Source organism: Ascidiella aspersa, chromosome 1, assembly GCF_963924565.1.
Source record: "Ascidiella aspersa chromosome 1, kaAscAspe10.2, whole genome shotgun sequence".
In the NCBI taxonomy this organism is placed as follows: domain Eukaryota; kingdom Metazoa; phylum Chordata; class Ascidiacea; order Phlebobranchia; family Ascidiidae; genus Ascidiella; species Ascidiella aspersa.
In genome coordinates this window covers 33986561-34004051 of record NC_139447.1, presented here as the reverse complement: position 1 = coordinate 34004051, position 17491 = coordinate 33986561, and the positions used below count along the sequence as shown (strand labels likewise).

At 34.1% G+C, this 17491-nt stretch overlaps 3 protein-coding genes across 3 annotated transcripts; 1 reads left to right on the top strand and 2 right to left on the bottom strand.

The window, feature by feature from the left end:
* Positions 1-1374: 1374 nt before the first annotated feature.
* LOC146169912 (general transcription factor IIH subunit 1-like) lies at positions 1375-11863 on the bottom strand. The gene is made up of 14 exons (XM_083384502.1): positions 11663-11863; positions 11031-11122; positions 10856-10962; positions 10279-10375; positions 9521-9671; positions 7681-7845; positions 7157-7242; positions 6122-6249; positions 5467-5539; positions 4947-5029; positions 3974-4094; positions 2844-3056; positions 2077-2169; positions 1375-1566 (listed from the first exon to the last, which is right to left on the bottom strand). Exons 1-14 carry the CDS (start codon positions 11811-11813, stop codon positions 1483-1485), a joined length of 1644 nt encoding a protein of 547 aa, XP_083240628.1. The 5' UTR covers positions 11814-11863; the 3' UTR covers positions 1375-1482.
* Positions 11864-14848: 2985 nt separating this feature from the next.
* Positions 14849-15327, top strand: LOC146169911 (cytochrome c oxidase assembly factor 5-like). The gene has a single exon (XM_083382995.1). It carries the CDS (start codon positions 14895-14897, stop codon positions 15153-15155), a length of 261 nt encoding a protein of 86 aa, XP_083239121.1. The 5' UTR covers positions 14849-14894; the 3' UTR covers positions 15156-15327.
* On the bottom strand, positions 15298-17349 carry LOC146169910 (ubiquitin-fold modifier-conjugating enzyme 1-like). Its single transcript, XM_083382983.1, has 4 exons — positions 17182-17349; positions 16785-16916; positions 16086-16253; positions 15298-15712 (listed from the first exon to the last, which is right to left on the bottom strand). Exons 1-4 carry the CDS (start codon positions 17302-17304, stop codon positions 15638-15640), a joined length of 498 nt encoding a protein of 165 aa, XP_083239109.1. The 5' UTR covers positions 17305-17349; the 3' UTR covers positions 15298-15637.
* Positions 17350-17491: the final 142 nt, after the last annotated feature.

Sequence of the window (17491 nt, the reverse complement as noted above, 5' to 3'; positions counted from 1 at the left end):
TACCCATCACCCCTTAAACACTTTTGCACAACCCACAGACTGGGCAGCCCTGATTTAAACAGTATAGTGCTATCTAACAAAGAATTGTTTTTTGCATTCACCATTTTCCGAAATTAACTGTTAACATTTCTAGAGAGACAAGCGGGTCATTAAAAATCTGTGGTCGCGGGTCAGTGGTTCGCAATCCCTGCTCTACAGGAACGTTGCTCTGCCGCTAGTCTCAAACGAGCCACGTAATAATCGTCATTAGAGAGCAAGTTGGACTGACATAAACAAGTTTATACCACCAAGTCAAAATGGTCGTATAAACTCACCATGCAACTCTAATTTCGACCATTAGGCACCAATAACTTCATTTATAGCCACTAGGAATGCCTGATAATAACGAATATTTAGGTATTTTAGTTATGTTTACTGTTTAGCCCAGGGGTCGGCAACCTTTTTCTAGTCGCGGGCCAAAACCAAACTTAGAAAGGTCTCTGCGGGCCGCACAAATGTTAACTAAGAATTGTGTTATTAAAATGTTAGAGCAACTGTCAATCAGGCGGGCCTCGGATATTTTTTGCACTTAAAAACGTTTTAATTACATGTACAGAGGCAGTATAAAGTGTTGACGCAAAGCGCGAAAAAAAAGCGTTCGTTTGGTTAAAAAGTTCACACGTCGTCATCCGTACTACTAATGAAAAGTGTGATAAAACTACTTTAAGGGAACGTGATAACATTTAAAGTTAATCTAGCTCAGTTTTTGTTTAACCGTTTGAAGTCCAGGCGAGCGAAGCGAGCGCGATTTTTTTTTGCTATACAGATATTTCTTTTAAATGTTTTTCAAGTTTTTATTACATTGCCGAAAACAAAAAAATTCGCAATTACGTAGTTAAATTAATCAAAAAGTATGTGAAATAGACTCGTGTCTGATTTGTCTGGGAGACGGCGGGCCGGATGGATTTCATCGGCGGGCCGTAGGTTACCCCTGGTTTAGCCATAAAATGCAGGATTTTTTACCTTGAACTGTAATTTGATCATAAATTACCAACGGGTGGTAATCAAACTGAAAAGCAAATTTCTACCTAATAGCCTCGGAAAAATTATCTTTGAACCCTTTAATTTAATATATCTCATTTGTTCGAGCATAATATTGACATGATTAATATCAGACCAGATGGCGATCCTTTTGGTCTAACATGTCGGATGTGGGGTAAAAAATGTCAAGTGTCGGACATCCCTAATATCCACAATACACATCCAGTCGGCCCCCATTTTCAGCCTCAGACGTCAGCACAAATTTAAGGGAAAATCTGTCTCTCAGATCCCGTTAAGTTTATAACAGTGCCGCGAACTTAAAACCTCGTTCAAGCTCACCAAATTTCAATTTAGAAGAGTTTTATTGCAAAAACGAAGCGGTGGGCAGTCGGTGAGCGGTAATTTCCTAGGGCAGAAGCGAAAGAAGAAAAAAAAGCGAAATGAAAAGGTGAGAATTAAGCGTCACTTTCGGCCGCCTCTCTTGGCTTGCCAGGCGTTGAACTTTGCATATATGGCGCTAAACATTTCTTCCAGATGTTCGGTGACCTGCAATAAACCAAAAGGAGAATAGTTGGTATAACGTTCTAATTTTGTAGGGTTTGACGGTATTGATATTATTTTGATTAGCGTGAGTTCTACGCGTTAGTTGTTCTGCTCAGTTAATACTCTGTAATATTTCTCTGTTTTACGAGATATCATAAAAACTGCAATATTGAATTGCTGAAATTAGTTTTGAAGCCAAATGTAATGTAAATACGCCTTACTCGAGTCCCGAGTCCGACCCCGCAGTCCTGTTGGCCAAAGCTTGATATTGTTTCAGTACAATATTTTATCGTGAATATAATATTAAACTGAAAGCAGATTCGTGTCATTCAAATGTCGATATTACGACTTTCGTGAACACAGCGTTTAAATCGGACTTACAAAAAACAAAAAATGACAAAAAATCAAGAATTGGTTCTACTAGCAGCCTAGCCACTATACAGAGAATTTGTTTTTCATATAGGCAAACGAAAATAGCGTACGGCGACGCCTTATTTAAACTGGAGTCATTACATTTGCGTGGACCATGCTCCTCCTTAATTCATCCTGATATCCTCTCACACGTGATTGGTGGAAGCTTTCGATGCTCTTGCACATTCGGACCGTCTGAAAGAAGGTTTTGTGAAAACCAGATTAGCCGTTGGTTATGTGGCGGAAAAAAATTCTAACGTCTACCTTTGGCAAATAGCGGGGAAACCTAATAAGACCAACACAAGGCAACAGTATTTTAGGTAGAGATTGCCCAGTTTACCGATATAATCGCCAGATATTTTTCTTATATCGATATTTTGTAACGGTAAATTTTGGCCGATATTTTACTACGAAAATATGATCTAGTTGTTTCTAAAAAACAAACAAGTTTTATATGTTTTTGGCAAAAGTTTTTTTGTTTAGCATCATAAGTATTAGGGGAGTTTGTGATGAAGTTAGGGGGGGTGGGGTTTGGTAAGAGGTTGTATAGACCTTTTTTGGCCCATAAGGTCGTTTTCCGACGGGTTTTGGACTTATTCTGATTTGGACGTTTTTACGACTATTAGGTGTTAGTCCTATTTCCTACATTTGTATTTAACATTATATCAGCAGTGTCTATAAAAAATGTTATAAAAACGTGACAATGTCATTCATATATTTCGCCAACCCAGAGGCAATTTATGTGGCTTGCCTTTGCCCCACATAGTAAATTTGGTGTCGTGAGCTAGAATTCCTTGCCGATTTCATGTCTTCAATACAAATGCTACAACTTAAAAAACAAGTGGAAAAACTGGGCGTAATTCTTTTACCTTTTCCTGCAGAAATGGCGAGGTTGCAGGAAAGCAGGACCAGAAGTGTCGGGCCAGCTCGCTAGCGGAAAGGTACAGTTGGCGGAGGGTGTCCTGGTGCGCCGGGGAAAGTACCCGGTTCACGGCGTCGGTCGACTTGAAGCCCTGCTGCGGGTGGCTTCGGTCCGATGAGAGCTCGGTCAGGGCTGCGGAAGCGTGCGAAGCATCGATCACCTAAGAGGTTAAAAGTTCGAAGATTTGGCTACCTTCTATTTAGGTTTGGATAACTGGATTTGTTTTGGCTTTTTTAAATTAGATTTGAAATTAAATTACAGCATTTTTTTTTTTTTAAATTAGATTTGAATTGGCTGATTTTACTTTCTTAGATTTTGATTATAATAGGAATGACTGAATTTGAAAAAAAAAAAAAAAAAAAAAAAAAAAAAATCAAGCTAAAATTTACACTACAGCTACATTAAAAGATTAATGAATAATGTTGTTCAATTGAAATTTATTCTAATAAGAATTTGAATGTTAAATATTTATGTGCTACTTTTTATACGATTTAGTATATAGCATATGCTTTTTAAGCTGTAATCACCTACAAGTTATTCTCACTAAATAGTTTACTTTAAATTATTTGTCTCGAGTAAGAAACTAATAACGCCGTTGGAAAATGTAGCATTTTTGGTAAGATCGCAATTAGATTAGAACTAGAATTAGAGCTCAGCTGCAGGTCACAAGTTATATTAAAATTAGAATAAGACTAAGCTGCATTTTGCTCTAATTCATAGGAATATCTAGTTGCCCAAGTCTGCATGGTGGTGGTTCTTTTGGCCATGGCTGCAGAGTCGGTTAAAAATAACCAGAGTCTGACTCCAGCCATAAAAGTGAACCCAAAGTGGGGTGTCATATAATTCTTCCACCCTCAATACAAGGTTGGAAAATATTTCGCTATTTGCTGGTCCACCTTTACAATTTACAGTTTCAAAATTTTGCACTGCGAACGTCGGACTCGGAATTCGGGTAGTCTTATTCGAGTCCCGGGTACGACTCCAGCAAAAAAACGACTCTGTCGAGTCCCAAGTCCGTCTCTGACCGCGCAGCCCTGCTTTTGTCACAACATTTTGTGAAGTGTAGTGCATACTTGCCTGTGCAAGGCGAGGTGTATACTTGGTGCATTGTGACAGCACGAGTCGTACGCCTTCCATCACTTTACGTCCGTTCAGCTCCTGATGGACGTGGTTGACCAGGGTAGGCCCGTGGCTGTATCTGCACGCAGTTAGTGAAAAGCGTTAGTTTAAAGAGACACAGAAGCGATTATGGCTGAATCGTGAATAGGTTGCCAAGTAAATAGGACTGGATTTTGTATTCTGTTGCAAAGCTGATGCTGAAAAATAATAAAAATAGCGTTATTTCGTTCCTGGTGTGGAAATAATTTAGCAAAGTAAAACTGAGCCATAAATTACCACAGCGTTAAAATCCTAAACCATTAATAAGTTATCGGGGTTAAACGCTTCGTTTTAACCCCTTGAATGCCGATTGTACTTCGTGGTCGAATCGGCGACCATAAAACCTTAGTACGTAAACCTGGAATCGGGTTTTGCCGTACATCTCTACTGCCAAGTCGTTTACCTAGACAGGAAAACGAATTTAAGTCGGCATAAAATAATGCAGAGCTATACGCTTTTCTCTTTTATTATTTCGTAATGAGAGTATAGCAGCCCATACAGAAGTAGGTAGATTTTTAAAGGTTTCGAATATCTCTTTATTCATTTTCAACACTTTTATTCATTTGCAGGATGTTGAAAAAGAATAAAGAGTTATTCGAAACCTTTAAAATGCTAGCTACGTCTGTATGGGCTTTGATATTCTTAATACGTCTTGTCACAACCTCCAAAATCCAACCATTATGCTTCTATTATTACTAATATGCAACAAAACCCTCTCAAAATTTAAGCGTGTATTTTGAACTACAGATGCACTTTACTGATACCTTGAGACTAAAAAAAAACTCTGATTATTTTTAAGCATTATATCATGATTGGAACCTTTTCTAAACTTGAATCTTTTGGGGATAGATAAAAAAATAATGTTTAACGTTTAAGGTAAGATGCAACGAACCTGTCAGAACGATGCAAGTTGAGCGACTCTTCACTCTGTTGGTTTTGCGCATCCAAGTCTTCGTATTGCAAGCTTTCCTTCATCTGAAAGCATAAGCACAGGAATTAAATTCGCGACCAATGTGATAATGGCATTTTATTGTAAACCAGACTCCAATTGCAGTCGTAACGCTCTGGTGGGTCGTTTTACTTTTCCAAGGGCGTCACACAATGATTTAACTTTCACAAGTGCGACAAAGAACATGTAGTTAGTTTGTCTTAATTTTACTTCTAAGAGCGTTTTAACTAGTTATCCTGATTATAAGTATAAATATACACAATTTTGTTGGTATGAAATTTTAAACCTACGATTTTTACTGGAAGGATGAGGTAAATGCTTGCATTAAATAATTACAGGTGGTAAACTACTACGTCATCACAGAGCAGCGTGCTTATTTTGGGATCTTAGCAAAAGGTAAGTCTGTCCTTGTGTATTGGACACTGGTGTCAATCCAACTATATTAGTTATCCTTATTACTTACCCTTTTACTTTTTGGAGCACCGTCCACCTCAGTTGTCGAATCCCCATTCGCTTGTGCTTGAGATCCCACAAGGCTGGAAAATCAAAGATATTTTTTCATTTTTTAAAGTTGATTTTAATAAAATAACTCATTAACGAATTTAAAATTAATAACATAAATAACATACAGATATATACAACTTCAAGTGGCCATGACTAGTGATGTGCGATAATATCGGATCAGATCGGTACCGATACATGATGCCAAGTGGTAGCATCAGTATTCGTCTGATACCAGGTATTGGTGCAGATCCGTTATCAAATTAATACAAGAATTTCAGCCACGATTTCCGATTCAACGCAGCGATTACAATATAAAAGGTATTTAAAAAAAATATAGGTTAGCAACTATATATAACTAAACTTCCTAACGGTAAAGCAAGTTTTGTCCTAATAAATTGGCTAAATGATTTTTTAAAGTTTTAATTTTGTCTATTTTGATTCGAATTGAAATGCCTAGTATCAGACATCCCTAGTCATGACCATATTAAGTGTTATGCACTTCTGAACTACAAATTTAGTTTCATCAGAAAATAAAACATTTTAGGGTGTCAGGTTTCTTAGAAAATACCAACAGCTATGTGAGTATTTTTCTGCCTAAATTCCATTTTACTAACCTGGAACTGCTTGAAAGCACCATTGCGTTTTGATGATTGAATCTCTTGATTATGTTTTTGTTGATTAGCTGTGTGTTGGATGGCTTTGCTTTATTTGTTAAAGATGGATCTAAATTAGAACCATAACCCTAAAAAAATGGTAATATTAAAGCTAGTAGGAAATGGACATACTTTTAAAATATAAATAAAATTATCCAACAACTATGTTGGTCCCTTTAGAATTTGAGATTGGTAGAAATATCTGTTTTCTAAAAATGTTGGCCGATATTTAAAGATGAAGTTAATATAGTTTGCCGAAACACAAACAAAATTTTTTTTTTTTTAACTTTCAATTTTTTATTTTTCTTAGTTTTCAATACTGACTGATTTAACATAGCGTTTAGTTCACAGTGTTTAGCATTGTGCAAATTTAATATTAAAAAAAGAGTTGTATTATTAAGTAGATAAATTAAATGGTATTTGCATTTCACCTTCAATTAAATTGAATTATAACCACATCAAAGGTATAGAAAAATCAGTATCAGGGATCGGTTGGTATAAAGCCTTTCTTAACCTGGGGTAAATTTACCCCAATGGTGAAAATTTCCTCGTTTTAAGGGGTAGATGAGCTATCAATCAAAATATCCACATCAGTTGACAGGACAGAATTATTGTGCCAGCTGTAGGTATTGGTAGCCTACTTTCTATTCTATAAGCCAGATTAACTGCTAGTTTAAAGCTAGCCTTACTAGCCTATTGATTTTTTATCGTGTCTAGTGTCGGTATCGTTATGCTTCGCTAATTGAAACTTTTTATCTCGTAGTTACTTCATTGTTACGTCATGTATTGAGCATCATTTTATATATTGGGGGTAAATTTGATATTCGTCTTTGCTAAAAGGGTAAAACATACAAAAAAGGTTAAGAACCCCTGGCATAAACATAAAGAAAACAGTTATCGGTTATCTGTCCAAAAAGTGATAGGGGTTGATATCTATTTAGATTTTAGAAGATCAACACCCCATTGACAAGAAAGGTTTATTAAAGTTGTTCTTACATCTGCTTTTGTACTATCGTCATCTTCAAAATAATCCAGATTGTTCAAACGATCTTTTACTCCAACTTGCAGAAGTGTGAGAACATCTGAAAGGAAGTAAGTCGGTTATACTTATCACAGGTTTTCTAAACACCATTGCATAGAATGTAACTTTAGAACACCATTTTGCTTATTGAGGCAAATAAGTCAGTCAAACGACAAGGAATACTTTTAAGGTACTTGCTACTAGAAAAGACTACCTTACATAGATACAAAACTGACAAACTATTTATTAAAGAAGGCTAATTCAAGTTTTTGCAGTAAACTTCTAGCTTTATCTTTAGCATTGTTGAATTATTCTTTTTAGAAAGTAGATAAGCTTGTTAACGCATTTTGTGGTCGGCTGTTATCTGCTGCCCAAACAAGAGTTCAAGTTTTTTTAACCAGAATTTATTCCATAATATGTTCTTCGTAACACCTACAGTATATAGCTCAGGTCACCAACCAAATTGCAGATGTGTATACTTTTGCTATTTGCAACGTACCTTGGTCGTCTCTTTTTACACAATCGGAAAATATATCTTTGTCTTTGCTGCTGCTGCTTCCCTGATTGACCCGGTCACGATGGAAGTAGTGAGACTGGAAAAACTGACTCCAGAACTCCTTTTCTGTCAGTTTATCGGGAACCTTGTCAAGGTATTTCCGTTTTACTGTAACATATTTCAAGTTTTGGAGCATAATGGTTGGAGGTTTTAGTTAGCTGTAGTGAGAATGCAAAGCTCATTTTGAAGTAGGTAGCATTTTTACTGTTTCAGATATCTCTGAAATGAATAGAGATGTTGAAAATGAATGAAAGTATTTGAAACATTCAAAATGTTACATACAGGTTACTTCTATATAGGCTACAATATTCTTACTGCAATTTAAATTAAAGAACGATTTGATTGCAATGGAAACACAATGATTTTTGTACATTTTTTTTATTGGGCATAATGTGGTTGGTCTTTTTCAAAATAACATTATGTTTTAAACATATAATTCTTTGGGGGTTCGGACCCCCCCTTTTCGTAAGTGACATTATCGTTCTTTGTTCGTTTTTGTCAGGGTTTAACTCACCGTCCGAAGCTGCGTGTTTTCAAATGTGATTGGGTCACGCGTCTTAAGCTAATGCGAAACCAAAATCAAACGCAAAACTCCGTTTTTCGTTTCTTGTTCGGTCGACCGTAAACGCAGGATATTTTTTCGTTTCGCCTTTCGTTATTCGTTCGGGTTGGTTGACCAGCAAGCGTGTGTTCGACAATTAATAATAATAAATCAAGCGGTTTCCGCTTTTTCTCTCTGAAAACGTCGAGTTAGGCGGTGCTGATGTTTCTCGCTGTTTGTAGTCTGCAGTAATATCAGATGTTGGTGTAAGACTGGGGTCGGCAACCTACGGCCCGCGGGCCGATATAATTCATCGGGCCCCTCCCTTTTGACAAACTATACACGAGTATATTTTAAATATTTTTGACTATTTTAACTACGTAAATGCGAAAAATTTTCGCGCAATATTGGACATATATTTTTTAACATTTTTTATTTTCGGCAATGTAATAAAAACTTGCAAGAAATTTAAAAGAAATGCCGTTATACCAAAACAAAAAATCGCGCTCGCTTAGCTCGCCAGCTGTGCCCTCACTTAAAAAGGGTATCAAACTCTGAACTAGATTAACTAACTATTAAAGGTATTGCGTTTCTTCGAAGTAGTTTTATATGTCGCGCTAATCGAAAAACACCCGGGAAAAACGATGTTCGTTTAGTATTGCAGGTGGCGAGAGACGACGAGACGTGCTTGTAATGTAGCCTAGTCCCGTACGTGGATCTACCAAAATCAATCACATATATTTCACGGCCTTGTTTTCGTTTTTCTCCTGAAGGTAACAATTGCACACTAAGCGGTTTCGCAGCTGGCACCTGTCAGGAATGTGGACGACGCACGTGTTCGCTTTGCGTCTAAAAGTTCGCTTTTGCTGGACGTTAATTGGCTGTTTCTGATGATTTTTTTTCTTATTTATGACGTCATCACCATCGCTATTTTATGACGTCATATCCGTCACTATTTTATGACGTCATTAACGTCAGACAAAAAAATCCGGGGAATTCCCTAAGTTGAAAATTCGGGATCCCCCCTTTTTTGAATTTCTGAATACGCCCCTGTATATATCAACAATCATGGTGATAAATGTAAATACTACTGTGCTACCGACAAAAGGACTTTCCATGCTCTTGGGTTATACAATTTTATAGGATAAATTTTCCTAATACTAAACATAACTTTAACCACTTTTTGCAAATGCCATATTTCTAAGTAATCTTTTTCAGCTATTCGTTAAATGTTTAGTTCACCTGCAGGATATGTTGCAAAGATAGATTGTATTGTGTCCGCTGTAAGGTTGTATCTCAGTCCATTGCAGCCATCAGCTGTTGGCCGGACATCCGCTAAAAATGAAGCTGATACACCAACACTCTGATGGGTGCTGGCCTCTGAAGACAATTTCTAACAAGAAATTGAAAGATACCAGAGTTTCTACATTTGTTTGTAACTGTCTCATAAAATATACTTTTAGACTAACATAAGCTCACAATAAAGTTTGCAAGCCAAAAAAAATAACAAAAAATGATATCTTTTGAAATAATCCAAAATTCCAACACTGCCAGAGTGCCAGTTATCTTTTATTTATGTCATAAGAGTCAAATGAACTACAAAGGTTTAAAATGTCCAAAACAACTTTAATAAAAGATAGAAAACTGCATTTACGCCGAAAACAAAATCTTTTAATAAAGTTGTTTTATATATTTTTTACCCTTTGTGGTTCTATTGTATCTTATGACAGATAAAAGACCAAAAACTGGTAGCGTTGGAACAGGATTAGATCCGAATAAACAATAAAAATAACAGCATTTTTATGTTTTCACCTTTTTGAAACATAAGAAGATATATTTAAGAATTTCAAGCTATTTATCTAGTAATATTGTAAACTGCTTGCTCTTAGAAAGGCATTGACATTATGCTATTAAAAGAAATATTTTTTGAATATATACAATTTAAAATAGGCAATACTGACAGGATAAATAGAAAGTAAAAATACAACACAAAATCTTACCTTGGCATGCGATAACCAAAATTCTTCGGCAGTAATTATACCACTGACTACTAAGTCTTTGTAAGTTCCAAACAGTTCTGGGTCAGTTTGAAGAAGTCTGACAAAAGTCAAAAACCAAAATGTTAAATTTACTAAATTACAATGAAATTCGAGCGGCCATTTCATTCAAAGTGTTTTAAAAATCTAAAACTTTTCAAAGAAAATTTGTAGGTCAGACCTAAAATTTGATTTAATTGAAATGAGCCAAATTACCCAATTTAATTTAAAAAAGAAAGGGGTGCCAGTCAAATCAATCACAGAAGTCAATACAAACTTCCTAACATAGTAAGACTAATGGCCAGCATTTTACCATACGGATGGCTCAAGCTTTGTGAAACCAGAGTGAAGTCAATTTTATAAACAGGCGATAAGTTTCAAGTTAATGTCAGTGTTTATATAAAAACAGTATTTTAATTGATGTTTAATGATTACTTATTTAGCTGACCTCCTATGATATTATACAATACATATTAATCCTATGATATTATACAATACCTTTAATTACAAACATGAACTTTCAACCTAAATCATTACATACTTATTTTTTTCTTCTAGTTCTTTGTCAATTCTTTTTCGAAATTTAGGCAGCATCTGGGCAAGAAGATTCTTCACAGTTTCGCGTTTAGCCTTTGCTGTTGTCGGATTCTAATGTAAAACACGTATACAAAATTAAATTGTATTATTTTATAAAAATAAAACATTTGCTTACTCACAGTGTGTGCAAAATGAAAAACAAAAGAATCTGACTTGAGGAGAATTATTTGAAGTTGTATTTTTGCTTTTCCTTCCGGGCTTACTTTTTGACCTTCAAAAAAATTACAATAACATTTCACAATTTTGGTAGCTTCAGCTGGAAAACATGCAAAACCAAACCAACTAACATAAGTTGTTTGATGAATACACTCATGCTTTCTTAAAACAAGACACTTACCTAAAAATTGGGCGCTGGTCTAGAATCCTACCAAAGCGTTCAAAAAATTGTTAGTTCAACGGACAATATTTGGGTTAAAATATTTATATTTAATAATATTACTTTCAAGACCTACCCAAACCCAACTGCTAACCCCCACCCTAACCCAAATAATGTGCGTTGTGGTAGGATTGTAGACCAGTGCCAAAAATTATTTGTGTTTACTTTGGAGCATAATGGTTGGATGATGTAGTAGGACATAACAAGATTATCAAATTCCATACAGAACTACCGTAGAATTTTAAAAGTTTTAATTACACTCTTTATTTATTTTGTGATTTTAAAAATGAACAAAGATTAAATTGAAAGCCTTAAAATAATACCTACTTCTATATGGGCTTCGATAATCTTACTACAATTGCATTTACAACTTACACTTTATATCCGAATAGTTGAAGGTGACATCAAATTGATCCCTTCCATCCGGACACCAAGCGATGCGTTCGCCCATTAAATAAAGAGTTCCATCTCTCTTCTTATACCGAATACTGTTCACCATTAACTGCACTTGCTCGGAAGCAGCCATATTTTTCGGGGTAATTTTAATATGACTTCTCTTAACTTTAATTAATAAGGTGAAGTACCTGTAGATATATGGATTTCAATTTTTAGATAAATTGGATTCCATAACATAGTGAGATCACAACCATTGGAAGATCAACATAGTACAAGTTGATTTTTGTCAGTGAAATGCGTTCTGACATCATATATAAATCATAAACACATTTCACACACTTGTTAGTTGCTGTGGAAACCCAATTGCTTTACTAGTTTTCAATTTTGAGTACAAATCACAATCTGAATAATAATCTTTTAACATGCAATTCACTAAATGCTTGTTTAACAGAGGAGATTATACAGTATATATATTTCCTAAGTAAAGTTTATACATTATTTTCCAATTAGAATAACAGGGTGCACCAAAGGTCAAAGTGTATGCTAGTATAACATGTTGGAAAAACACTTGTACGTGCACTTGCCATATTTTCCACAGTTTGCTTTGGATTCATTGTAATAGTGTGAAATTCTAGTTTCATGTAATTTTTTTGCCAGTTAAACTTTATGTAGTTTTTATTTTGGGATTATAAACTAAATTGTTACACTATGAGATGTATTTTTTCCTTAAATGTTTTAATTTATAGTAAATTAAATGTGAATCATGCAATTTAATATGAATGAAATTCCATTTTATTTTTGCAGTGTTAAAACGACTTTAATGTTTTGGATAAATGACTTTGATTTGACTCTTAAGTGACTCCCATAAAGCATTTTTATAATTTGGTTATTTTCTGATTGTTTGCATACTTGCTATACGCTGCGCTTAGCTATTTTTATTTAAGTTATTGCTTATAATAGTACTAGTTTAGCAATTTGTATGGTTACCGTTATTTGAATGGTTTACATGAAAAGGGCTTTGACTTGAAGTTGATTGCTCTAATTATGAATTAACTGGAACTTGGGCAAACTGATGACTTGGACTGGGACTTTTTTTTAAAAGGCTTGAACTTATGATTTGCTTACAACACTACAATCAACTATGCGGTCCAAATAACATATTATAAAATATTTTAAGCAATGCTATAGGTAGTTGTGTTAATAAGCAGGGTGCACAGTTGTTAAGAGCTTATAAAAAAGAGCCACTAAGCAGCAAAGGTTGCCAAATGCCAACCACTATTAGACTGAGCAGGGTTGCCAGACTATGAAACGGTCTTCAAGCCAAAATAATACCAAAAAAAGGCCAAATGGACATTTGCCTGTTTCTATTGTAAATAATAAAATATACCTATAAATCAGGTGGGTAATTATCTTAGGCAGCAAAAAAATGGTCCAACAGGAAAAAGTCATATAGCGTCGAACAGAGCTGAACACTTTTAATAAAAAAGTCAAATATGAAAGCAGTCAATATTAAAATGTCGTCAATGAATCAAGCTAAATTCATGATGTATTTAAATGAATATTACTACACTAATTAATAGACTTGTTACAAAAGAAGATTCTTTGTAACAAATCTATGATTTTTAATGACAAATTTACTTATACCATAACAAACCATCAAAATAACGGTAATTTGAAAAGCACTCAATTACGAAAGCACAAATCACTTGCTCTACAACTGATTTTCTGAAAGCATGCGTGACTGGTAAGCCAGCGGTTGAGTTCTACCGCTCGATCAAAAAGTGAACACATTACGTTTCTGTATACCAAATTAATGTCTATAATATTCATATTTATAGATAATTTATGACTTGAAGCTGATTTTAATAAATTGTAACAAAACTAATTTTGAAAGTAGCCCGAAAAATAGCAAGTATAAAAAACTGTAATGGATGAGCTTTCTCATATATAAGAAAATATTGATTAATTTAAAGAGTAAATTAAAAAAAGCCAAATTTAAGGCCAAATCTAGAAAAAGGCCAAATGTATAATTCCTAAGCCAACCGATGGCGCTGGTCTAGAATCCTACCACAGTTATGAAATCAACGCACATTATTTGGGTTAGGGTGCGGGTTAGCAATAGCATTTGGTGTGGGTGGGTCAAGTGTTATTATATTCTTTGAAAATCCAAAATAGTGTTTGTTGTGGTAGGATAAGGATTCTAGACCAGCGCCCAACCGACTCTAAAAAAAGCCAAATTCGAGGAATTTGGCCTTAAAAAGGCCAATCTGGCAACCCTGGGACTGAGTTCGGCGCTGGTCTAGAATCCTACCACAACGAAACACCATTTGGGTTAGGGTACAGGTTAGCGTTTGGGTTAAGGTGGGTCAAGTATTATTATTAAATTTGGAATATAATAATACTTGACCCACCCACACCCAAACGCTAACCCGCATCCTAACTCAAATTTTTTGCGTTGATTTTAGAACTGTGGTAGGATTCTAGACCAGCGCCCTGAGTTCTGATGATTCGATTAACACTGAAAACATCACGCATGAAAAAGGTTTGGCTAAACATGGTAGTCTTTCAAAACGAGGTTTTGGGCGCCATATTTGTCTCAGGCAGCAAATGTTTGACTTAGTAATTTAAATAGAAGGCTGTTGCGGTAGTACTATCTCGTTAAAATACCAGAGAATAAAATTGCTCAAAATTTGTCAGTTAATTTCATAAAAAAAAACATTTAAAGGGGTTATAGTTTTATTTTGGTTATAAATTTTATTTACGACGCAGAGGAAATACAATCGGTTATTCCCCTAAACAAAAGTTAATGCTTTTGTATGAAGTTTACTGTTTTTGTATGCGAGTTTAGGATTACGATAAATTTCCAGTTTTCCCTTTGAAGCCTTGTAACTCCGTTGATATATTACCATTACTTGAGTCAGCAACGTTATTAGGTTTAGTGCCAGTGTTTGTATAATAGCAAATACTTGTATACCTAGTCATACTGCAAATTGCACCCAAGGTTAAATATTATTACTTAAAAAAGTAATTTTTATATGCATTTATTCAAAAAAGATAACTCACCAAAGCCTAAAATATTTTTTAAGCTATTGGACAAAACATAAAACCTATGGTTTGCAGAAAACACAAGTATACTTTCATTTCATATTGTTTCAGAATGGCATATCGAATAACTTTTATTGAATGACCATTTACTTCCACGGACTACATAATGGTTGATTTCGTTACAAAGCAAGAGGTGGAGCTTGACACAAGCCAAGCATGCTGGAGGATAAGATATGAACTTAAAAAGTGCTTTCTTGAAAGTGACTGCATCAAAGTTGACAAAAGGCCTGTGAGGGAATGCTTTACTGACCCGGCTGCCAACGTTCCTGAGAGTTGCAGACACCTACAGTATTCCTACCAACAATGCAGAAAGTCTATATTGGATATGAGGACTAGATTTCGCGGGCGAAAAGGGGATAATGGATAAATCAGCTATTTTTTTTATGGATAAATCAACTATTTTTTTTGTGATTTTCTCACGTCCTTTCATAAAATGTCGTTTATTGTCTTTATTGCTTGGTTGACAATAAATCCTACAAACTTTTCCTATAAAAAAGTAAAGATTCTATTGCACACTGTAGCTTTTTATTAAACTTTAAGAGAAGACACAAAAGTACAGAAAAAACAGAAAAACATTTTTGTTATTTGCATAACACATTTATCGCTCATACAAACTTTTTTAAATCTTGGTAAACACAATCCAGAGGCATTTACTTTGTAATTCTTGATGTGAAACATTAAAAAATGGAAATATTTAAAAAAAATATATATCCAGATAGTGGTAATCAGAAAACGTTTATCGATATAGTGCACAAGAAGATACCATAGCCACACCATTCAGTTATATAGTACTTTCTCTGAAATGGAACAAAAAAACTAGTAATAAAATTGACAGAAGGCTTGTAAGATTTACGTTTCATCGCTGTGTTTCACAATTCCCTTTTCAACAAGATCTGGAATTTCAACAGCCAACCACGGACCAAGCTAAAACATGTAAAATAGTAATGTTACTTTTAGTGGTATCCTCATTTATTTTTTTTTATTTATCTATTTATTTAAAAAAGGAACAATGACAAAATGTGAATGAATTTGTGAATTTTGGTTACACCGAAAATGATGTAAGCTGGTGTTGAACCTGTTTAAAATGTTATTTAATTCCAGTTGAATCAATTTATCAATATTTAAAATAAATCAACTATTTTTTATAGAATGAAGTTTAATGTTAGGTTAGCTTTGTTTACTACTTTCACCCATGATGAATTAACCTTACTAAATTCTAATGTTTTAATGATACTTAAATATGGTAAAACGAACCTAAGAGGTTTTAGAATCACAAAATAATGTTTTGCATATTTACCCCAAGTGCCATAGCATGGGCAATTCCAAACTTTGGCACATTTCTCGCCCATAGAGGCTTGAAATGGTCGGTTAAGCATATTTTCCCCCCTCTGTACATTTTGGCCGTCTTTCCATCCAACTCTGGCAGTGCAATTTCCGGTGCGGTTGTCGGGTATGTGATTGGAATCTAACATAAATAAATACCCTATATTGTGTTAAATTAGGCTACAAATCCAGAACACAAATAAAGGTACAATTCTAGACAAAAAAAATGTTTCAAACAACAAACAAAAAATATTCAAAAATGCTGATCTCAAGCATTATACTAAACAGTGTTGTAGACAAGTCATTTGTAGAAATTAGAGCTAGTGTTTGTCATAAAAATAAACTGTTTAACTGTTACAATAATTACAAAATTGTAACATATATCAAGAATTTTTTTTTTGTACAGAATTTAAAATAAATAACCGAATTAAAAAAAAGAATAATAAAAATACTTTATTTTATCCAAAGTCGTATTTAGGGTAAGTCAAGTTAAGTCATTTGTCCAAAAAACTTAATTCAATTCAAGAAGCATTACAACATTATTACTATAAAAAGCATCAGAAAATTATCTTAAAGAGATCTATTGATTATATGAAGTTTAACTGATCAAGATTAAAATACAATTAATTTAAAAGGTTTATTCAATATCAGCATATATTTTCAACAACCTTACATCAAATTCTATTTTAAATTCATATTTCTTCAAATCCATTATAAACCAACACTTTCCAAACCATTTGGTCCCATCCTTATTAGATTCAAGTCGAAACCAATCATTATCATTGTCTTTGTTGTTTTTCACATACTAAAAAAAACATAACAGATAAATATGTTGTACTTGAATATACAAGTATTATTTTTAATTTAATTAATTTAAAAAATAATTCAACATATTACTTTACAGTTTAACACACCATGTATTATGTACTGCACAATGTAAATTATTTAAACTAAGTAGTATTTAAAAGAGGAAAAAGCTCAAAATTTAAATGAAAATAACATCAGCTGCTTTAGGTTAATTAAACTTTAATGGTATGTAAAATATATGTTAGTAAAAAATAAATACTTGCCACAATCAGAGCTTGATATTCCTCTTTTAATCTTTCCACCCACAGAGCCTTATCTCGTGGTCCACATTTTGTCTTCAAAAGTGGAATGTTTGAAAGAGCCTTTTTTGTTACGTTGTCAACCATTTTTCTGATAATTTATTTTTAATATCTGAAATCTCGGTATTTGTAAACTCTAAACAAGGTTTTAAAGTACAGGAATTAAATTTTACTGAAATAAATATTTTTAATATTTACTTGATAATACCAGCCTCACTATCGAAATCTTCTTCTAATGCAGGCACGAATTTATCTAAAAAAAACAGATTGCGTA